Source organism: Oncorhynchus tshawytscha, linkage group LG21, assembly GCF_018296145.1.
Source record: "Oncorhynchus tshawytscha isolate Ot180627B linkage group LG21, Otsh_v2.0, whole genome shotgun sequence".
Classification (NCBI taxonomy): domain Eukaryota; kingdom Metazoa; phylum Chordata; class Actinopteri; order Salmoniformes; family Salmonidae; genus Oncorhynchus; species Oncorhynchus tshawytscha.
Window position 1 is genome coordinate 31,276,772 of NC_056449.1, and position 22,010 is coordinate 31,298,781.

Sequence of the window (22,010 nt, forward strand, 5' to 3'; positions counted from 1 at the left end):
TCTCCAAGCCCACTGCTCTCTCAGTCTCTCAGCCCACTGCTCTCTCAACCCACTGCTCTCTCAGCCCACTGCTCTCTCAGCCCACTGCTCTCTCAGTCTCCAAGCCCACTTCTCTCTCAGCCCACTGCTCTCTCAGCCCACTGCTCTCTCAGTCTCCAAGCCCACTGCTCTCTCAGTCTCTCAGCCCACTGCTCTCTCAACCCACTGCTCTCTCAGCCCGCTGCTCTCTCAGCCCACTGCTCTCTGTCTCCAAGCCCACTGCTCTCTCAGCCCACTGCTCTCTCAGCCCACTGCTCTCTGTCTCCGAGCCCACTGCTCTCTCAGCCCACTGCTCTCTCAGACTCCGAGCCTACTGCTCTCTCAGCCCACTGCTCTCTCAGTCTCTCAGCCCACTGCTCTCTCAGTCTCTCAGCCCACTGCTCTCTCAGCCCACTGCTCTCTCAGTCTCTCATCCCACTGCTCTCTGTCTCCAAGCCCACTGCTCTCTCAGCCCACTGCTCTCTCAGCCCACTGCTCTCTCAGTCTCTCAGCCCACTGCTCTCTCAGTCTCTCAGCCCACTGCTCTCTCAGCCCACTGCTCTCTCAGTCTCTCAGCCCACTGCTCTCTCACTCTCTCAGCCCACTGCTCTCTCAGTCTCTCAGCCCACTGCTCTCTCAGTCTCTCAGCCCACTGCTCTCTAAGGGATGGTTCCTATCTAGCCTGTTCCAGACTCTTCCATGTACTATCAGGTGGAATGGACATGCACATCCACACTTAATACATCCACAGACAATAAGAAGGACACAACCCAGCGTGTTCATCAGAAACTGGACTGCTCTGGAGAGACAGATGTTATGGGTGGGTGGTTTGCTCTTTGGTCAGACAATAAGATAACGACATCTCATCTGGAGTGAGTCAAAATAGAGTTGATTTACCTCATGGCACCTGAATCTTAAAATTCTCAATGTTATCTGTAGGTAGCTATGACGACACAAGCCTCCCAGTCAACAGATACCTGAACACACATGTACACATGACGGAGAGAGGACAGTGTATTCACCAAACACAATATCTAGTTGTTTTTCCCATTCTTTTTTTGTGTCAACCTAAATTATTTTAATTACATGATATCCGCATGTGGTTGTATTGTTTTTAAATTGTCAAATAAATCTCCCCTCCTCCTTCCCTTCCCCTTCTCACCTCCCCTCACTCCCCCCCTCCCCCACCCTCTCCCCTGCTCAGATTCCAAGAATGTCCGGAGTGTGAATGTTGTCATCTCCCAGAGAGAGAGAGAGATACAGAGAGAGAGAGAGAGAGAGAGAGAGAGAGAGAGAATGTTTGAACAGCACAACATCACCAGGACAGCTGATAACAGCAGTTGTCAGATTGGGGAATTTCCTGCTCAATTGGATTACATTAGAGAATATTGAGTATGATTTTGCCTCTGATTGAGCTTACAATAGAATCGGGCAACATTGGATAGCAGTATTCCTCGGCACTAATACATAGTGTAAAAGTACTGTTAGTACTGCTAGTATAGGGATGAAAACATTTGGTTTGGTATAGTCTGAGCTGAGGCAGAATGTGCAAAGCTGTCATCAAGGGTGGCTACTTTGAAGAATCTCAAATATAAAAAATATTTAGATTTATTTAACATTTTTTGGGTTACTACATGATTCCATATGTGTTATTTCATAGTTTTGATGTCTCCACTATAATTCAACAATGTAGAAAAACCATGGATTGAGTAGGTGTGTCCAAACTATCGACTGGTACAGTACCTACGCAAGCACATGTGCCCACACACTGTACTGCATACTGCAATATCTCAAAATGTCAATCACTACAGTAATGCATGCAGGAGTACTCTCACTCAAGGCGCCACGGTTGTGTCAGGTTGGCTGGATGTCCTTTGGGTGGATGAGGAAGAGAAGAGTGACTTTCTCACTATCTGGCAAAGAACAGAAAATGCTTCTTTCTACCTCTAGACAGCCTTCATCCATCCATCACTCCCTCTTTCTTTCTCTGTTTTTCATTCCCTCCCTCCCTCCCCCCTCCCTCCCTCCCTCCCTCCCCTCCCTCCCTCCCTCCCTCCCTCCCTCCCTCCCTCCCTCCCTCCCTCCAGCCCGTGGGGTGGCATGGAGGAGTTGAGTCAGCCGTTTAGCAGACAAAGAGTCCAGTGATCTAAGTCTCATTCATTCAGTATAATAGGGGTCTGCTATCTGCACTCTACCCCATGATATCAGCACATAGATATGTGACTGTGTCTAACAGACAGGCTGGCTTCCTATGATGGGGCAAGAAAACACACACACACGCACGCGCGCACGCACACACACACACACACACATCCACACACACACACACACACACACACACACACACACACACACACACACACACACACACACACACACACACACACACACACACACACACACACACTCACACACCACACATGGAGGACACACACACACACACACACACACACACACACACACACACACACACACCCCTGACACACACACTGCACACACACACACACACATACACACACACACACACACACACACACACACACACACACACACACACACACACACACACACACACACACACACACACACACACACACGAGAAATAGTAGCCTCTTTGTCTGTCAATGCAAGTTATTGGTCATGTAGGGGGGGCTTGATTGAGTACTGTGTTGGTCAGAGTAACAGGGAGTTCCCCGGAACACTGGCGCTCACTCGTCTAACCCCTGACTATAACGTCTGACCCCTGACCTCTGCGCTGACCTTGAATGTGTCCCAAACGGCAGCCTATTACTTTTATAGTGCACAACTTTTGACCAGAGCCCATAGGGTACTATGTAGGGAATAGGGGGTCATAGGGCACTATGTAGGGAATAGAGGGTCATAGGGTACTATGTAGGGAATAGGGGGTCATAGGGCACTATGTAGGGAATAGGGGTCATAGGGCACTATGTAGGGAATAGGGGTCATAGGGCACTATGTAGGGAATAGGGGTCATAGGGCACTATGTAGGGAATAGGGGTCATAGGGCACTATGTAGGGAATAGGGGTCATAGGGTACTATGTAGGGAATAGGGGTCATAGGGCACTATGTAGGGAATAGGGGCCATAGGGCACTATGTAGGGAATAGGGGTCATAGGGTACTATATAGGGAATAGGCGGTCATAGGGCACTATGTAGGGAATAGGGGTCATAGGGCACTATGTAGGGAATAGGGGGCCATAGGGCACTATGTAGGGAATAGGGGTCATAGGGTACTATATAGGGAATAGGGGGTCATAGGGCACTATGTAGGGAATAGGGGGTCATAGGGCACTATGTAGGGAATAGGGGCCATAGGGCACTATGTAGGGAATAGGGGTCATAGGGTACTATGTAGGGAATAGGGGTCATAGGGCACTATGTAGGGAATAGGGGTCATAGGGCACTATGTAGGGAATAGGTGGTCATAGGGTACTATGTAGGGAATAGGGGTCATAGGGTACTATTTAGGGAATAGGGGGTCATAGGGTACTCTGTAGGGAATAGGGGTCATAGGGCACTATGTAGGTGAATAGGGGTCATAGGGTACTATGTAGGGAATAGGGGTCATAGGGTACTATGTAGGGAATAGGGGTCATAGGGTACTATGTAGGGAATAGGGGGCCATAGGGCACTATGTAGGGAATAGGGGGCCATAGGGCACTATGTAGGGAATAGGGGGCCATAGGGCACTATGTAGGGAATAGGGGTCATAGGGTACTATGTAGGGAATAGGGGTCATAGGGCACTATGTAGGGAATAGGGGCCATAGGGCACTATGTAGGGAATAGGGGTCATAGAGTACTATGTAGGGAATAGGGGTCATAGGGTACTATGTAGGGAATAGGGGTCATAGGGTACTATGTAGGGAATAGGGGGTCATAGGGCACTATGTAGGGAATAGGGGGCCATAGGGCACTATGTAGGGAATATGGGGCCACTTAGTCTGCAGACCTTGTCTCAGTCTGTCAGACGGTTAGGAAGGAAACAGAGTAGGAACACCTAGACGCTGATCCAAGGTCAGTTTCTATTCTTCCACTCTGATGGTTAAGGATACGATTTGGAGGGGTATGCTGATACTAGATCTGTGGCTGAAAGGGTCAAGTCTACCCACTAGTCAGTACTGCACGGCTCAGATACTGTCCATGTGACTGTACCAAGAGAGAGCTGAGTTGACAGCTAACAAGTCACAGCCTGTAACTGTCAGGTCCAAAAACCATGCAAATCATATCACAATGAGTTTAATGACAGGGTGCGAATACTAACATCAGCATCAGGTTTGATGACAGCAGTGATATTTCACACAAAAAGCTGTTGATGCAGATTCGATATGAGAAGTAAACTTCTGAACCCTCTCTCCCACTTTCTCTACGCCCCCACTCCCTCTCTCTTCCTGTCCCCCTGTCTCCCTCCCTCTCTAATCTAACATAGCAGTTGTAAAATAAACACCTGAGCAGGGTCGGCAAGAGCATCTGATTTTCAAGCCTGAAAAATGGATGAAGGTGTTTATTTCAACCCCGCTGAGGGTGCTCCCTTTCTGTTCCTCCCCCCTCTCTCTCCCTCCCTACATATCTCCCTGCTTCTCTATAACCCTCTCTCTCCCTACATATCTCCCTGCTTCTCTATAACCCTCTCTCTCCCTCCCTACATCTCTCCCTGCCTCTCTATAACCGTCTCTCACCCTCCCTAAATCTCTCCCTGCCTCTCTATAACCCTGTGCTAACTTCAATTCATTTTTAAAATCAGTCCTGCTAACATCAATTCATATTTAAATTCAACCCTGCTAACTTCAATTCATATTTAATTTCAACCTGCTAACTTCAATTTGTATTTAAAGTCAGTCCTGCTAACTTCAATTCATAAATAAATTCAACAGTGCTAACTTCAATTCATATTTAAATTCAACTGTGCTAACTTCATTTCATATTTAAATTCAACTGTGCTAACTTCAATTCATATATAAATTCAACTGTGCTAACTTCAATTCATATATAAATTCAACTGTGCTAACTTCAATTCATATATAAATTCAACTGTGCTAACTTCAATTCATATATAAATTCAACTGTGCTAACTTCAATTCATATATAAATTCAACTGTGCTAACTTCAATTCATACTTAAATGCAACTGTGCTAACTTCAATTCATATTTAAATTCAACTGTGCTAACTTCAATTCATATATAAATTCAACTGTGCTAACTTCAATTCATATATAAATTCAACTGTGCTAACTTCAATTCATACTTAAATGCAACTGTGCTAACTTCAATTCATATTTAAATTCAAATGTGCTAACTTCAATTCATATTTAAATGCAAGTGTGCTAACTTCAATTCATATTTAAATTCAAATGTGCTAACTTCAATTCATATTTAAATGCAAGTGTGCTAACTTCAATTCATATTTAAATTCAAATGTGCTAACTTCAATTCATATTTAAATGCAAGTGTGCTAACTTCAATTCATATATAAATTAAACTGTGCTAACATCAATTCATATTTAAATGCAACTGTGCTAACTTCAATTCATATTTAAATGCAATGTGCTAACTTCAATTCATATTTAAATTCAACTGTGCAAACTTCAATTCATACATAAATTCAACTGTGCTAACTTCAATTTATATTTAAATGCAACTGTGCTAACTTCCATTCATATTTAAATTCAACTGTGCTAACTTCAATTTATATTTAAATTCAACTGTGCTAACTTCAATTCATATTTAAATTCAACTGTGCTAACTTCAATTCATATTTAAATTCACAAGTGCTAACTTCCATTCATATTTAAATTCAACTGTGCTAACTTCAATTCATATTTAAAATCAACTGTGCTAACGGAAATCCATATATAAATTCAAACATCACATTCCTCAAAAGCCTGAGAGAGCATGTCTTTGTGTCAAATTGTATTCTAATGGTCTCAGCATACACAAACTGTAACACAATCATTGTAAACGCGCACACACACACGCACGCAGACACGCACGCACACACACACACGCACCCACGCACCCACACACGCACACACGCACCCACCCACCCACCCACGCACCCACGCACCCACACACGCACCCACCCACGCACACACCCATGCAGCCTCTTCATTTATAAGGATATACTGTATGTTCTGTGTCTGCTAAACCTTTCCATATGCTCACAGACACATTGAAGAGACAATTACCATGATTCAGCACAGTCAACCTGGGATGATAAGGGGATAGGGAGGGGATGATGAGTGGATGAGGGGATGATGAGGGAATGTGCCCCAAATGCCACCCTATTTCTTTAAAAGTGCACTACTTTGACAAGAGATTTATGAGTTCTGGTCAAAAGTAGTGCACTAAATTGGGCGGCATTTGTGATGCATACAATCCCACCAATGCTATGTGCCTCTGAGGGGTCAACCTCAACCTATCCCCTCCCTGCTCACACTCCCACCTGATGCTCCTGGACACTCACACTCACACACACACACACACACACACACACACACACACACACACACACACACACACACACACACACACACACACACACACACTGGGCATTAGGCCATTACACTATTTCTCCAGTCGCTAGGCTTGGCTTTTTGCTCACACAGATCCTGCTGTGTTTGCTTTACAAACGGATGATTCCTTGGCTTGTTTTCAGCCAAGAGAAAAGGAGAGAGGAAGAGGGAGGAAAGGAAGAGGAGAGTGGTAGAGAAGAGAGGAAGATCAAGAGGTAGAGAGGAAGAAGAGAGAGTATGGGGTGGGAGGAAGAGGGTAGAGGGAGAGAAGAGAAGAGGAAAGGAGAGGTAAATGAGAGGTAGAGGAGAAAGGAGAAGGGAGGAAAAGGAGGAACATGAGGGAGAGGAGGATAGAGAATAGAGGAAGAGGAGAGAGAAAGAGGGCTGAAGAGAAGCTAGTAACAGAGTGGTGAAGAAGAGAAGGAGTGAGGTAGAGGAAGAGAGAGAGGGAGAGAGAAGAGGAGGAGGAGGGAGGGAGAGGGAGAGAACAGAGTAAGAGGAGAGAGGAGGAGAAGGAGTGAGGTAGAGGAAGAGAGAGAGGGAGAGAGAAGAGGAGGAGGAGGGAGGGAGAGGGAGAGAACAGAGTAAGAGGAGAGAGGAGGAGAAGGAGGGAGGGAGGAAGAGGAAGACGTAACTCGTAAACCTGTCACCTGAGCAGCTTCCTGTACTTGTACTACTTTCATTACAGTTCCTTCTCATCCATGTGTGTCCCTGCCTGCCTGGCTGGCTGGTTGGAAGGCTGTGGGTGCTGGAGCTGGGCCTGAGAAGAGACCCCCCTGCTCTGAGTTTCACAATGCTCTAACCCCCCAAATTCTGCTAGTGGACCAGAGTCAGACCTGGGTTCAAATACTATTTGAACTCTTTAAAAAATGAGTGTTTTCTCTTGTCTGCCTAGAGTGCCAGACTTGTGAGTTTTGCACTCTTGTGACTATTCTATTGGTTCCATTGTGCGATCCAGGCAAGTTCAATCAAGTCCAGATAAAGTATTTGAAATTATTTTGAATAGTATTTGAACCCAGATTACTGTACTAGTTACTGTACTGGTTACTGTACCTCCACTACAGAGTGTGGTTAGAGAGAACTGAGTCAGGGAAACGTGCGAGGCCAATAAAAAGAGTTTCTCTGATTTATGAGGAGTCAGACCCAGTGGTGAGGGACCGAGGGGCTGGTTTCTCTGACCCAGTTGTAATGCACAGACAGACAGACAGTAGACACCACAGTCCAAGGCTGCTTCCCAAATGGCACCCTATTCCCTATATAGTGCACTCCTTTAGACTAGGGTACATAGTGACTACTTTTGTGATTCACACCAAAAGATTATCAGGAATTGCCCCCATGTCTTAACGTCCATCTCAAGGCAATAGGACCTTGGATTAGAGGACCAGGGAGATAGTTTTTCAGGAATAACAAGTTACTTTTTTTCTGTTTGTTTGGCCAAAGCTCATGATCATAGTCTGAGAACAAGGTAAGGGGAAGAATAACACTAACAGAGCCCTGTGGGTGATCTAGCGCTGTACTACTACTACTACAATACACACACACACACACACACACACACACACACACACACACACACACACACACACACACACACACACACACACACACACACACACACACACGTTCCGTGCCAAGCCTGCAAGTACCCAAACAGTGTGACATCCAGGACGTCTTAAAGACACAAACCTTTCGCTGTGGGAGACCTGACAGAGCTGATCTCTTTATAACCTTTATGTTATAAACAGACAGAGAGAGAGAGAGAGACGTGGTCCAACAACAAGCCCCAACCAGTGCAAGAGAAATTGAAAACCAACCCGTGTCTACAAAACCCCTATCCCACACAGACTGTCTCAAAAGGCTTCTTTTCAAAACGTCATGAGAACGTATTGTAGTTGAGAGTGAGGTATCAACATCAAAATGATTATCTTTCACTCAACGGAAACTGGAAGTTGTAGTTGGAGAGAGAATGCATTGGTCATGTCACAGTAAAACAGCTTGGGAGATGGAAGCAGCTGCAGACAAATGGTGTTAGGGCTGAGGCCCATTCCAGAAGTGCTGCTCCTTTCCCATGTGGCCTTGTCCACTTCCATTCACAGATTTAGCTGTAAATGACAGGATACAGGTGTGGGCCTAACTAAGAAAGTAATAGCCTTTCCTAACCTCTGCAAAACTAGTATTACTTATCCAGTGGCGACCCGTCATTCAGGGCAGGTGGGGCAGAGCCATCTGTTTTGAGCCCCACTAAAAAAAAGGTTTGTTGCCTGTTTGCATGTTATTTTGGCAATAATATGCATCACATATCAGTTTGCAAAAAATGTTTAAAAAAAATAAAATAATAATAATCTTTGAGTTAATAAAGCCGTATAAAAACATAATTTTTTTGCTTTCTTGAATCAGGCAGCTCCAAAATGCAGGTGTTTCAGCCCAGCTCAGTGCTTTCTGGAGTGGTGGGGTAGCTAATGGTAAATACGGAGCATAGGGGTTGGTAATGTTCTCTAGTTGCGCCATGATTGGCTCAGTGTTCTGTCACTCACGGGAACACTACGTCACCACCAAGTCTAGGGGTAGAGCTTGAAAATTCAAGCCCCTTGGGTGCTGCCATAGAGTTACAGTATAAGTATCCATCCAAGAAGGCTCAAGGTCATTGGTCACAGATACAATTATGTCAATGCTTTGATTGGACTGATCATGTCTACATCATACTTTCAAAATCTTTGTTAGCAAGCTAGCAGTCATCATATCGTCATGAATCAAGTCGACAATCTACTGGCAAATCCTTTTCAATCCTTGTGATATAAAATAAATTCCGAAGATAAATTATTGAGAAAACGTGTCAGTGCTCATCGGCTAAACTAATCAACAATGATTAGTTTGGAAGGAATCAGTGGCTTACTGCAAGCATTGCAAAGCAATCACTAGCCTTCTATTCAGTCTATTCATTCTCTGCTTATATGCCCCCTTTATTTATCCTATGGTTCTGACTTGGTGTACAGGGAGAATACTGTAAGAGCAGCCCATGTTCTGAATTCTGTAACTGTACATTTCAAAAGTGCTGAACAAATAGTTGTGTTGACTACGTCTGTCCTAGCTCGCTCATTAATGTCTTAATAATCGAAATAACAGATTGCCTCTTATCCGCATGTTGTTCCCTTATGCCATAGTTTGAACATCTCAATTGTCAGTAGAAACCACATTTGTTTAAGCAAGTCAGCCATATCAGCTATGTTTTTTTAAATGCAGTAAATGAGGCTGAATGAACTGTTTCGGTGCAAGACAAGGCTCCGCTGAGAGCCAGGTGCAGCAGTGGTACGCTGTTGGCTCTGCTGTTGGGACAGCTTTATGTAGGCCCTAACAGTTTGTGGGCATCATTTGTCACCGTTATAGTGAAATTACTTTATTGTTTAGTTTTGTGTTGTGTTGTGTAGTGGTTGTGTTGTGTAGTGGTTGTGTTGTGGTTGTGTAGTGGTTGTGTTGTGTAGTGGTTTTGTTGTGGTTGTGTTGTGTAGTGGTTGTGTAGTGGTTGTGTTGTGTTGTGGTTGTGTAGTGGTTGTGTTGTGTTGTGGTTGTGTAGTGGTTGTGTTGTGGTTGTGTAGTGGTTGTGTTGTGTTGTGGTTGTGTTGTGTAGTGGTTGTGTTGTGTTGTGCTGTGTAGTGGTTGTGTTGTGTTGTGGTTGTGTAGTGTTGTGTTGTGTTGTGTTGTGTTGTGTGTTGTGTGTGTTGTGTGTTGTGTGGTTGTGTTGTGTTGTGGTTGTGTTGTGTTGTGGTTGTGTTGTGTTGTGGTTGTGTTGTGTAGTGGTTGTGTTGTGGTTGTGTTGTGTTGTGGTTGTGTTGTGTTGTGTTGTGTTGTGTTGTGTGTGTTGTGTTGTGGTTGTGTTGTGGTTGTGTTGTGTAGTGGTTGTGTTGTGTAGTGGTTATGTTGTGTTGTGGTTTTGTTGTGGTTGTGTTGTGTAGTGGTTGTGTAGTGGTTGTGTTGTGTTGTGTTGTGTAGTGGTTGTGTTGTGTTGTGGTTGTGTAGTAGTTGTGTTGTGTTGTGGTTGTGTTGTGTAGTGGTTGTGTTGTGTTGTGCTGTGTAGTGGTTGTGTAGTGGTTGTGTTGTGTTGTGGTTGTGTTGTGTAGTGGTTGTGTTGTGTTGTGTAGTGGTTGTGTTGTGGTTGTGTTGTGTAGTGGTTGTCTTGTGTAGTGGTTGTGTTGTGTAGTGGTTGTGTTGTTGTGATGTTGTGTAGTGGTTGTGTTGTGGTTGTGATGTGTAGTGGTTGTGTTGTGGTTGTGATGTGTAGTGGTTGTGTTGTGTAGTGGTTGTGTTGTGTTGTGTAGTGGTTGGGTTGTGTTGTGTAGTGGTTGTGTTGAGTTGTGTAGTGGTTGTGTTGTGTAGTGGTTGTGTTGTGTAGTGGTTTTGTAGTGGTTGTGTTGTGTAGTGGTTGTGTTATGTTGTGTTGTGGTTGTGTTGGTGTAGTGGTTGTGTTGTGTTGTGTGTTGTGTTGTGGTTGTGTAGTGGTTGTGTAGTGGTTGTGTTGTGTTGTGGTTGTGTAGTGGTTGTGTTGTGGTTGTGTTGTGTTGTGTAGTGGTTGTGTTGTGGTTGTGTTGTGGTTGTGGTTGTGTTGTGTAGTGGTTGTGTTGTGGTTGTGTTGTGTAGTGGTTGTGTTGTGTAGTTGTGTTTGTGTTGTGTAGTGGTTGTGTTGTGTAGTGGTTGTGTTGTGTAGTGGTTGTGTTGTGTTGTGTTGTTGTGTTGTGTAGTGGTTGTGTTGTGGTTGTCTTGTGTGTGTTGTGGTTGTGTTGTGGTTGTGTTGTGTAGTGGTTGTGTTGTGTAGTGGTTGTGTTGTGTAGTGGTTGTGTTGTGTGTTGTGTAGTGGTTGTGGTTTTGTTGTGGTTGTGTTGTGTAGTGGTTGTGTTGTGTGGTTGTGTTGTGTTGTTGTGTGTTGTGGTTGTGTTGTGTTGTGGTTGTGTTGTGTAGTGGTTGTGTTGTGGTTGTGTAGTGGTTGTGGTGTAGTGGTTGTGTTGTGTTGTGCTGTGTAGTGGTTGTGTTGTGGTTGTGTTGTGTTGTGGTTGTGTTGTGTAGTGGTTGTGTTGTGTAGTGGTTGTGTTGTGTTGTGGTTGTGTTGTGGTTGTGTTGTGTAGTGGTTGTGTTGTGTAGTGTAGTTGTTGTCTTGTGTAGTGGTTGTGTTGTGTAGTGGTTGTGTTGTGGTTGTGTAGTGGTTGTGTTGTGTTGTGGTTGTGTTGTGGTTGTGTTGTGTAGTGGTTGTGTTGTGTAGTGGTTGTGTTGTGTTGTGGTTGTGTTGTGTTGTGGTTGTGTTGTGTAGTGGTTGTGTTGTGTAGTGGTTGTGTTGTGTAGTGGTTGTGTTGTGTAGTGGTTGTGTTGTGTTGTGTTGTGGTTGTGTTGTGTAGTGGTTGTGTTGTGGTTGTCTTTGTGTAGTGGTTGTGTTGTGTAGTGGTTGTGTTGTGTGTAGTGGTTGTGTTGTGGTTGTGTTGTGTAGTGGTTTTGTTGTGGTTGTGTTGTGTTGTGGTTGTGTAGTGGTTGTGTTGTGTTGTGGTTTGTGTAGTGGTTGTGTTTGTGTTGTGTAGTGGTTGTGTTTGTGTTGTGGTTGTGTAGTGGTTGTGTTGTGTTGTGTTGTGTTGTGTTGTGGTTGTGTCGTGGTTGTGTTGTGTTGTGGTTGTGTTGTGTAGTGGTTGTGTTGTGTTGTGTTGTGGTTGTGTTGTGTTGTGGTTGTGTTGTGTAGTGGTTGTGTTGTGTAGTGTAGTGGTTGTGTTGTGGTTGTGTTGTGTAGTGGTTGTGTTGTGGTTGTGTAGTGTTGTGTTGTGTGGTTGTGTTGTGTAGTGGTTGTGTTGTGTAGTGGTTGTGTTGTGGTTGTGATGTGTAGTGGTTGTGTTGTGTGTTGTGATGTGTAGTGGTTGTGTTGTGTAGTGGTTGTGTTGTGTTGTGTAGTGGTTGTGGTTGTGTTGTGTAGTGGTTGTGTTGAGTTGTGTTGTGGTTGTGTTGTGTAGTGGTTGTGTTGTGTAGTGGTTTGTAGTGGTTGTGTTGTGTAGTGGTTGTGTTATGTTGTGTTGTGTGTTGTGTAGTGGTTGTGTTGTGTAGTGGTTGTGTTGTGTTGTGGTTGTGTAGTGTGTGTTGTGGTTGTGTTGTGTTGTGTTGTGGTTGTGTTGTGTAGTGGTTGTGTTGTGTAGTGGTTGTGTTGTGTTGTGGTTGTGTTGTGTAGTGGTTGTGTTGTTTGTGTTGTGTAGTGGTTGTGTTGTGTAGTGGTTGTGTTGTGTGGTTGTGTGTGTTGTGTTGTGTAGTTGTGTTGTGTTGTGTAGTGGTTGTGTGTGGTTGTGTTGTGGTTTGTGTTGTGTAGTGGTTGTGTTGTGGTTGTCTTGTGTAGTGGTTGTGTTGTGGTTGTGTTGTGTAGTGGTTGTGTTGTGTAGTGGTTGTGTTGTGTAGTGGTTGTGTTGTGTTGTGTAGTGGTTGTGTTGTGTAGTGGTTGTGTTGTGTAGTGGTTGTGTTGTGTAGTGGTTTTTGTTGTGGTTGTGTTGTGTAGTGGTTGTGTAGTGGTTGTGTTGTGTTGTGGTTGTGTAGTGGTTCTGTTGTGTTGTGGTTGTGTTGTGTGGTTGTGTTGTGGTTGTGTTGTGTAGTGGTTGTGGTGTTGTGGTTGTGTTGTGTTGTTGTGTGTGTAGTGGTTGTGTTGTGGTTGTGTTGTGGTTGTGTTGTGTAGTAGTTGTGTTGTGTAGTGGTTGTGTTGTGTTGTGGTTGTGGTTGTGTTGTGTGGTTGTGTTGTGTAGTGGTTGTGTTGTGTTGTGTAGTGTTGTGGTGTTGTGGTTGTGTTGTGTTGTGCTGTGTAGTGGTTGTCTTGTGTAGTGGTTTTGTGTTGTGTAGTGGTTGTGTTGTGTAGTGGTTGTGTTGTGTAGTGGTTGTGTTGTGTTGTGTTGTGTAGTGGTTGTGTTGTGGTTGTGATGTGTGTAGTGGTTGTGTAGTGGTTGTGTTGTGTTGTGTAGTGGTTGGTTGTTTGTGTTGTGTTGTGTGGTTGTGTTGTGTTGTGTAGTGGTTGTGTTGTGTTGTGTAGTGGTTGTGTTGTGTAGTGGTTTTGTAGTGGTTGTGTTGTGTAGTGGTTGTGTTATGTTGTGTTGTGGTTGTGTTGTTGTGTAGTGGTTGTGTTGTGTTGTGTAGTGGTTGTGTTGTGGTTGTGTTGTGTTTGTGGTTGTGTTGTGTAGTGGTTGTGTTGTGTTGTGGTGTGTTGTGTAGTGGTTGTGTTGTGTAGTGGTTGTGTTGTGTTGTGTAGTGGTTGTGTTGTGTAGTGGTGTGTAGTGGTTGTGTTGTGGTTGTGTAGTGGTTGTGTTGTGGTTGTGTTGTCTAGTGGTTGTGTTGTGTTGTATTGTGTTGTGTAGTGGTTGTGTTGTGTAGTGGTTGTGTTGTGTTTGTGTAGTGGTTGTGTAGTGGTTATGTTGTGTAGTGGTTGTGTTGTGTTGTGTAGTGGTTGTGTTGTGTAGTGGTTGTGTTGTGGTTGTGTAGTTGTTGTGTTGTGTTGTATAGTGGTTGTGTTGTTTTGTGGTTGTGTTGTGTAGTGGTTATGTTGTGTAGTGGTTGTGTTGTGTTGTGTAGTGGCTTAGTTTGCCCCACCAAGATTTACAAGCTAAAATCGACACTGCATTTACCCAGTTCTATCAGATCCGTGGAGGAGAGTAAATGAAGGCAGAGAAGGACAGAACTTGTACCGCTGCCTGCAGGTTGGAGGGGGAAGGTTAGGAGAAAACGTATCGCTGCCTGCAGTGTTGGAGGGGGAAGGCTAGGGGAAAACGTATCGCTGCCTGCAGTGTTGGAGGGGGAAGGCTAGTGGAAAACGTATCGCTGCCTGCAGTGTTGGAGGGGGAAGGCTAGGGGAAAACGTATCGCTGCCTGCAGTGTTGGAGGGGAAGGCTAGGGGAAAACGTATCGCTGCCTGCAGTGTTGGAGGGGGCAGTGTTGGAAGGCTAGGATAAAACGTATCGCTGCCTGCAGTGTTGGAGGGGGAAGGCTAGGGGAAAACGTTTCGCTGCCTGCAGTGTTGGAGGGGAAGGCTAGGATAAAACGTGTCGCTGCCTGCAGTGTTGGAGGGGGCTAGGATAAAACGTATCGCTGCCTGCAGTGTTGGAGGGGGGAAGGCTAGGATAAAACGTTTCGCTGCCTGCAGTGTTGGAGGGGGAAGGCTAGGATAAAACGTTTCGCTGCCTGCAGTGTTGGAGGGGCTAGGATAAGGCTAGGATAAAAACGTATCGCTGCCTGCAGTGTTGGAGGGGGAAGGCTAGGGAAAACGTTTCGCTGCCTGCAGTGTTGGAGGGGAAGGCTAGGATAAAACGTTTCGCTGCCTGCAGTGTTGGAGGGGGAAGGCTAGGATAAAACGTATCGCTGCCTGCAGTGTTGGAGGGGGAAGGCTAGGGGAAAACGTATCGCTCCCTGTAGTGTTGGAGGGGGAAGGCTAGGGGAAAACGTATCGCTGCCTGCAGTGTTGGGAGACGAATTGCATATGTCAAACTAAACACAGTAAGGTGGTAAACCGACAATCATTCCAAGTATTCTGGACGATCACATTTTTCTAAAGCCTATGGCCAACGGACAGCGCACTTAGACTATTGTAATATAAAAATAATTCCAACAATCCAATTCTCTGCTCCATTCTCTGCAAAGTGCTGTTCTGATGTTTACTAAGTTGTCAACAAAATGATGAGAATCCTAAACAGGCAATTAGACTACAGTTAGCCTCTCTACAATTAGCCTTCTCTATGCATGAATAATAAACAGAGTTTGTGTAGCAGTATGGCAGCAGTTCCCATGTCAAAAAACAGTGCAATTAAAGTTGCAATTTATGCGCATATCCCTATTGGTTGGTTTAAAAAAAACAGTTGCACAACTTTGAAATAATAGCTACATAATAGCTTACTTTGTGTCATTTTACACTATGGATTAACTTGAAATGAAAAGCGGATTAAGACTGACACTTACATCTGTTGTTGGTGTCCATCCCAGTGGAAGTAATGGATGAGAGAGAGGTGGTTTCCTGGGCTCACCCGGAGACTGTGACGGAGAGCAGCCCCATGTGAGACCATGCTGACAGCTACACTTGATACATAGCAGACTCCTTTTCTCTCTCTCTCTCTGCCTCTCTCAATGAAGTTGCAGAGAAATGAACAGCCCGCTCTTTGCTGGGTCCTAAAGCTAGTATCTCAAAGGGCAGTATGGCAATAACCCTTCCTACCTACCTCTAACTGCAAAAAGGTCTGAGTCTTGGTGGCACAGATGGTTGTGGGTTCACCCCATGATGCAGAAGTACAACATACATATACACACACATATTCATTCATTGATTGATCCATTGACAGTCACATACACATGAAAACATCATTTTATTGGAATAAATTATACATGATGTAACTGTAAATAGCTATGAAAAGGAGATAGTTACAGTATGTTTTGTAGCTTCAAATGAAAAGGAATGATAAATTTGATCAAATAAGACCCGGACTATGAATGCTGCCCTGTATTGAGCACGTTTTCTGCCCAGGAGTAGGATCAATACGTGTCAAGGAAACTAACCCTCCGAATATTGTGTTATGAATGTTTATCTGCAACCTATGTGTTGTGACTGGATACGTCTTCATAACTGCAAACTACTGTAGTCTAGAACTGTAAGTTACCCAAGCTGCACACTTCTCATTTCATGTCCGCAACACAAACTGTATTTAATGTTTGTTTATGCAATGTTCCAAGATGAATACGTATTCACAATTCAACTAAAGACGGACATTATCCCTGTGTGTAAGCAATAGTGTTCCCTCTATCACAACGCTACAGCAGGTACGTCTAGCATGTGTTCGTTTTCCTGACAGTGAATACATCCAGTCTGTAGCCTATCGTTGTGTGAATAGTTATCATATCTGGTGGAGCAACAATCCTTCTTTTGTACTGTACACATTCACAATGTGAAGCAATGTTTTCATTCTCAGAAAAATCATTTCATGATGTCATTGGAACACAGGTATGATGTCATTCAAATATAAGTATGATGTCATTAAAAGATGGGCATGCTGCCAGTATCACTGTAAACCACAAGATACAAGTGGTAAAGTAGAAGGAGAAATGATCATCAATGAGCATCAATTTAAAACGCATAAGCATTGTGTGTTTATTCGTCCATCCATTCATTCATTCATTCATTCATTCATTCATTCATTCAGATAAAGTGGTGTAAATGATATCTACATTCTAGTCACTTAGTTTGCTGGTGCTGCACACTCAAAAGGTATAAAATCATCCACAATAGTAAGGCAAAGCCAAAAGTCTCCTGACCTTTGTGTCTCTCCCTCTCTCTCTTTTGACCCTGGGCAGTGGTGGGGTGGGGAGGGTTTAGTTCAGTCTGTGGCAGTGAAATTACACATTCCCTCTGTCTGTCTGTCTGTCTGTCTGTCTGTCTGTCTGTCTGTCTGTCTGTCTGTCTGTCTGTCTGTCTGTCTGTCTGTCTGTCTGTCTGTCTGTCTGTCTGTCTGTCTGTCTGTCTGTCTGTCTGTCTGTCGCAACTCTCTCATTCTGACGTAAGACCTCTCTCTGTTGTCATTAACAGTCTCTTTCTCTCTCTCTCTCTCTCTCATTTTCTCTCTCTCTCTCTCTCTCTCTCTCTCTCTAATTTTCTCTCTCTTCTCTCTCTCTCTCTAATTTTCTCTCTCTCCATGGTTAGAAGAGTCGGGCCTGTTTCTTCATTTCATTTCTCTTCCAGAGAGCCAGCCGGTCAAACTCTGTCAAGTTCATCCCAAACACATGTAGGAACTCCTCGGGACTCAGATGACGCTGGAAGACAGAGAAACACAGGGAGACACTGTAGTATGACTCATGTAGACTATGTGGATAATGTCTGGATTAGTGACCTTTAACTAGAAGCAAGGATAGGAGGCAGCATTGAACATATTATTTAATGAAATATCAACCACCAAATTAAGCCAGGTCAGAACCTCACCTCTAGTCTGGCTCTGTCTACGTCTTTAGGCAGTCTGTGTCTCCCCCTGGTGGTCACGATCAGTACTTCATACGGGTACACCTGCAACAGACAGGTCAGATAGAGGTAGAAGATATATGTAGTTAACAGGGTTGGGTTCAAATCAGGAAGTATACTTAAATTCCAATCCCTATTCTGATAATACTTGCAATTTCATGTTACTTCCTGAATTGATTGAAGTGAAATGGAATTGACCACAAACCACATATCTCAGGTGAACAGCTTCAGCAGCTGTCTCAGTCATAACACCACTGTTTCCTTTGTAATCACAGCATAGAAGCCATTGTATGGAACATAGTAGAGGTGTTCTATAGAATGAGATGATTATTGGCAGTCCTTCCATTTCCATTTCTCTCTCAGGACGTCTCTCCTACCCTATCCTCATACGGACATCCTCATCTTTGACTAGGGCAGACCAGGGCAGGATGCCATGACTCTACTGCTGCCCTCTGGTAGGCTCATTGAGCCAGGAATGAGAGAGAGCAGCTATACTGGCCTATAGTGTCCTAGTGCCTTACATTAACAAACCACAGTCTTTGTGATCCAGTAGGAATTGTCTTTCTCCCCACCAGAGGTTCATAACACACCACTTGGAGAATACAGTCTAACATCGTGCTGGTTATTGTAGAATACTGCTTGACAGTCCACTCCACTTTCCAACCAACTTTCAGACCCTTACCTTGTATTCTGCAGGAGAGAAACATAGACAAAATACCTGATTACCATCATGCAATAAGGAAATACCACAATGTTATAAATGTATTGAGACCTGAACCCAGGGTGGTTACACAGCCCTCCTACCTCTGGTTCCCCAGTTGACATCACTGCTGCTGTCATACTGTTGGTAGTAGTCTGCGGCTGCACTCTGGGGCTGGAGGGATACACATAGAGACCTGTTAGTGATGATACAGCTGTGTTTGTCAAGTAAGCTTCCATGACAACTAGGAGGTTGGCTTGAATTACAGCGTTAGGTGTAAAGAATGTTCGGTCGCTGCCTCCTGGTCTTTCTGTCAAAATACATTTTCATCTCAAGAGATTTGATCATAACTGTATAGATAAAGGATATTATAGTGCTGATGGTCACCCTGTTGACACCGTTCCGCCTGTATCCTGGTAGAGAGGCTGACTTGTATGAGTCTGGAACAGAGGAAAGCAGGCAATCAATGCAATATATTTAGAAAGATCTTTTTACATAAGTTGTCACAACTGCTTTACAGTTGGGGGTCATATATAAATCTTAATATATCAGAGTAAATCAGGAAAGAGATTGACAACCAACTGAATGTGCCTTCATGTCTCTCTCATCAATGCACAGTAGAGGGCGATGTCTACAAACACATACATTTAATATAAGGTGGCACAGTATGTTATGTATGTAATAGTGTTTCACTGTTGTACTCACCACTGTCTAAGCTGTAATGGGATGGAGGAGCTGAGGGAGAGAAGGAGGAGCAGGGGAGAGAAGGAGGAGCAGGGGAGAGAAACCAAGGAAAACAGGATTAGTGAGATTAGATTAGAGAGACAGAAAGAGAGAGACACAGAGAGAGAAAGAGAGAGAGAACCTCCTGAAAGATTGGACATTTAGAGGACTTTCACCACAGCGTTTCTAAACCCAGAGGTACAACATCACCAAAACAGACTGAAACAGACTTCCAGGAACGCTTGTGAAACAGACCAATCAAACCAGGCCGGGGTTTGGGCTTTGAGAAGTCAATGAGAACAGTGAGAGATTCTTCATTCACTGTTCATTTTCTCTATCTACAGGCACAACCTAGATCAGAACCAATGTCTTCACTAGTTGAACATGTTATTACTCCAACCTCATGAAAGTGACGAACTGACATCTTTTAATTTTTGTTAAAAACAACTTTATATCGAAGGAGGGTCTTTGATTTGATGGCCTGCACATGTGCAGTTCCGCGCGAGATGAACGTTAGACTCAATGACGTGTTTCTGCATATGAGCTTAGCTAGCCAATGTCGCCATGACATCGCCAAGTGTGATCGAGGATTTCTATTGGAAAAGCAGTTTCTGCCTATCTTCATACTGTATTGTCTTTGGTTTCAAACAAACAAACTGAGCAGAGCATGCTGGGTACCCATGATGCACTGAGATGAATACAGCACATCAAAGCAGCAATGAGGCTTGGAATGACGGAGGGGGGGGAGAGGAGAGGAGAAGGAGGGGTGAGAGGAGGAGGAGCAGGGGGAGGAGGGAGGAGGAGGAGGAGCAGGAGGAGAAGGAGAGGAGGAGGAGCAGGGGGAGGAGGAGGAGAGGAGGAGGAACAGGGGGAGAAGGAGAGGAGGAGGAGGAGAGGAGGAGGAGCAGGGGGAGAAGGAGGAGAAGGAGGGGGAGAAAGGAGAGGAGGAGGAGCAGGGGGAGAAGGAGGAAGGGGAGAGGAGGAGGGAGGGAGGAACAGGGGGGAGAAGGAGAGGAGGAGGAGCAGGGGGGAGAAGGAGAGGAGGAGGAGCAGGGGGAGAAGGAGAGGAGGGAGGAGGAGCAGGGGGAGAAGGAGAGGAGGAGGAGGGGGAGGGAGCAGGGGGAGAGGAGGAGGAGGAACAGGGGGAGAAGGAGGAGGAGGAGGAGGAGGAGCAGGGGGAGAAGGAGAGGAGGAGGAGGGAGAGGAGGAGGAGGAACAGGGGGAGAAGGAGAGGAGGAGGAGGGGGGAGGGAGGAGGAGGAGCAGGGGGAGAAGGAGAGGAGGAGGAGGAGGAACAGGGGGAGAAGGAGAGGAGGAGGAGCAGGGGGAGAGGAGGAGGAACAGGGGGAGAAGGAGAGGAGGAGGAGCAGGGGGAAGGAGAGGAGGAGGAGGGGGAGGAGGAGCAGGGGGAGAAGGAGAGGAGGAGGAGCAGGGGGAGAAGGAGAGGAGAGGAGGAGAAGGAGAGGAGGAGGAACAGGGGGAGAAGGAGGAGGAGGAGGGGGAGAAGGAGAGGGGAGGAAGGAGAGGGGGAGAGGGAGGAGAAGAAGGAGAGGAGGAGGAGCAGGGGGAGAAGAGAGGAGGAGGAGGAGGAACAGGGGGAGAAGGAGAGGAGGAGGAGGAGCAGGGGGAGAGGAGAAGGAGAGGAGGAGGAGAGGAGGAGGAGGGGGAGAAGGAGAGGAGGGGGAGAAGAGAGGAGGAGGAACAGGGGGAGAAGGAGAGGGAGGAGGAGCAGGGGGAGAAGGAGAGGAGGGAGGAGGGGGAGAAGGAGAGGAGGAGGAGCAGGGGGAGAAGGAGAGGAGGAGGAACAGGGGGAGAAGGAGGAGAGGAGGAGGGAGAGGAGGAGGAACAGGGGGAGAAGGAGAGGAGGAGGAGCAGGGGGGAAGGAGAGGAGGAGGAGGGGGGAGGGAGAGGAGGAGGAACAGGGGGAGAAGGAGAGGAGGGGGGAGGAGAGAGGAGGAGGAACAGGGGGAGAAGGAGAGGAGGAGAGGGGGAAGAGGAGGAGGAACAGGGGGAGAAGGAGAGGAGGAGGAGGAGAAGGAGAGGAGGAGGAGCAGGGGGAGAAGGAGAGGGGGGAGGAGGGAGGAGGAGCAGGGGGAGAAGGAGAGGAGGGAGGAGCAGGGGGAGAAGGAGAAGGAGGAGGGGGGAGGAGGAGCAGGGGGAGAAGGAGGAGGAGGGGGGAGGAGGAGCAGGGGGAGAAGGAGGGAGGAGGAGGGGGGAGAAGGAGAGGAGGAGGAGGGGGGAGGGAGAGAGGAGGGGGGAGAAGGAGAGGAGGAGGAGAGAAGGAGGAGGAGCAGGGGGAGAAGGAGAGGAGGAGGAGGAGAAGGAGAGGAGGAGGAACAGGGGGAGAAGGAGGAGGAGGGAGGAGGAACAGGGGGAGAAGGAGAGGAGGAGGAGGGGAGAAGGAGGAACAGGGGAGGGGAGAAGGAGAGGAGGGGGAGGAACAGGGGAACAGGGGGAGAAGGAGAGGAGGAGGAACAGGGGGAGGAAGGGGGAGAGGAGGAGGAGGAGGGGGAGAAGGAGAGGAGGAGGAACAGGGGGAGAAGGAGAGGAGGAGGAGCAGGGGGAGAAGGAGAGGAGGAGGAAGGAGCAGGGGGGAGAAGGAGAGGAGGAGGAACAGGGGGAGAAGGAGAGAGGAGAAGGAGAGGAGGAGGAGGGAGGGAGGAGCAGGGGGGAGAAGGAGAGGGAGGAGGACAGGGGGTGAAGGAGAGGAGGAGGAACAGGGGGAGAAGGAGAGGAGGAGGAGGGGGAAGAAGGAGGAGGAGGGGGAGGGAGAGGAGGAGGAGCAGGGGGAGAAGGAGAGGAGGGGGAGAAGGAGAGGAGGAGGAGCAGGGGGAGAAGGAGAGGAGGAGGAGCAGGGGGGGGAGAAGGAGAGGAGGAGGAGAAGGAGGGGGGGGGAGAAGGAGAGTGTTAGATAAAGAGGAAAACAAACAAAGTGAAGATGATTCAACACAACACACTTACAGCCAAGTTTTTATAAAACCTTTATTTTTTACTCAAGTGTTAACATAAATAATGACACACTGCCTTTTCAGAAATGAAACAACAAATGTAAT

At 46.2% G+C, this 22,010-nt stretch overlaps 2 protein-coding genes across 2 annotated transcripts in view; both read right to left on the reverse strand.

Annotated features, from left to right (window-relative positions):
• The window catches only part of LOC112240733 (actin filament-associated protein 1-like 1), a 59,776-nt gene extending 44,158 nt beyond the window's left edge, over positions 1-15,618 (reverse strand). Inside the window, exon 1 of the mRNA XM_042303325.1 lies at positions 15,495-15,618. Within this exon, the coding sequence (XP_042159259.1) occupies positions 15,495-15,513 (19 nt within the window). The 5' untranslated portion in view covers positions 15,514-15,618. The remainder of the gene's footprint in view (positions 1-15,494) is intronic.
• A 260-nt stretch (positions 15,619-15,878) lies between these two features.
• LOC112235245 (actin-binding LIM protein 3-like) overlaps positions 15,879-22,010 on the reverse strand; it is a 117,292-nt gene continuing 111,160 nt past the window's right edge. Inside the window, exons 17-22 of the mRNA XM_042303011.1 lie at positions 18,941-18,998; positions 18,623-18,675; positions 18,340-18,409; positions 18,218-18,225; positions 17,500-17,580; positions 15,879-17,333 (exon numbers count right to left, since the gene is read on the reverse strand). Of these exons, the coding sequence (XP_042158945.1) occupies positions 17,220-17,333; positions 17,500-17,580; positions 18,218-18,225; positions 18,340-18,409; positions 18,623-18,675; positions 18,941-18,998 (384 nt within the window). The 3' untranslated portion in view covers positions 15,879-17,219. The remainder of the gene's footprint in view (positions 17,334-17,499; positions 17,581-18,217; positions 18,226-18,339; positions 18,410-18,622; positions 18,676-18,940; positions 18,999-22,010) is intronic.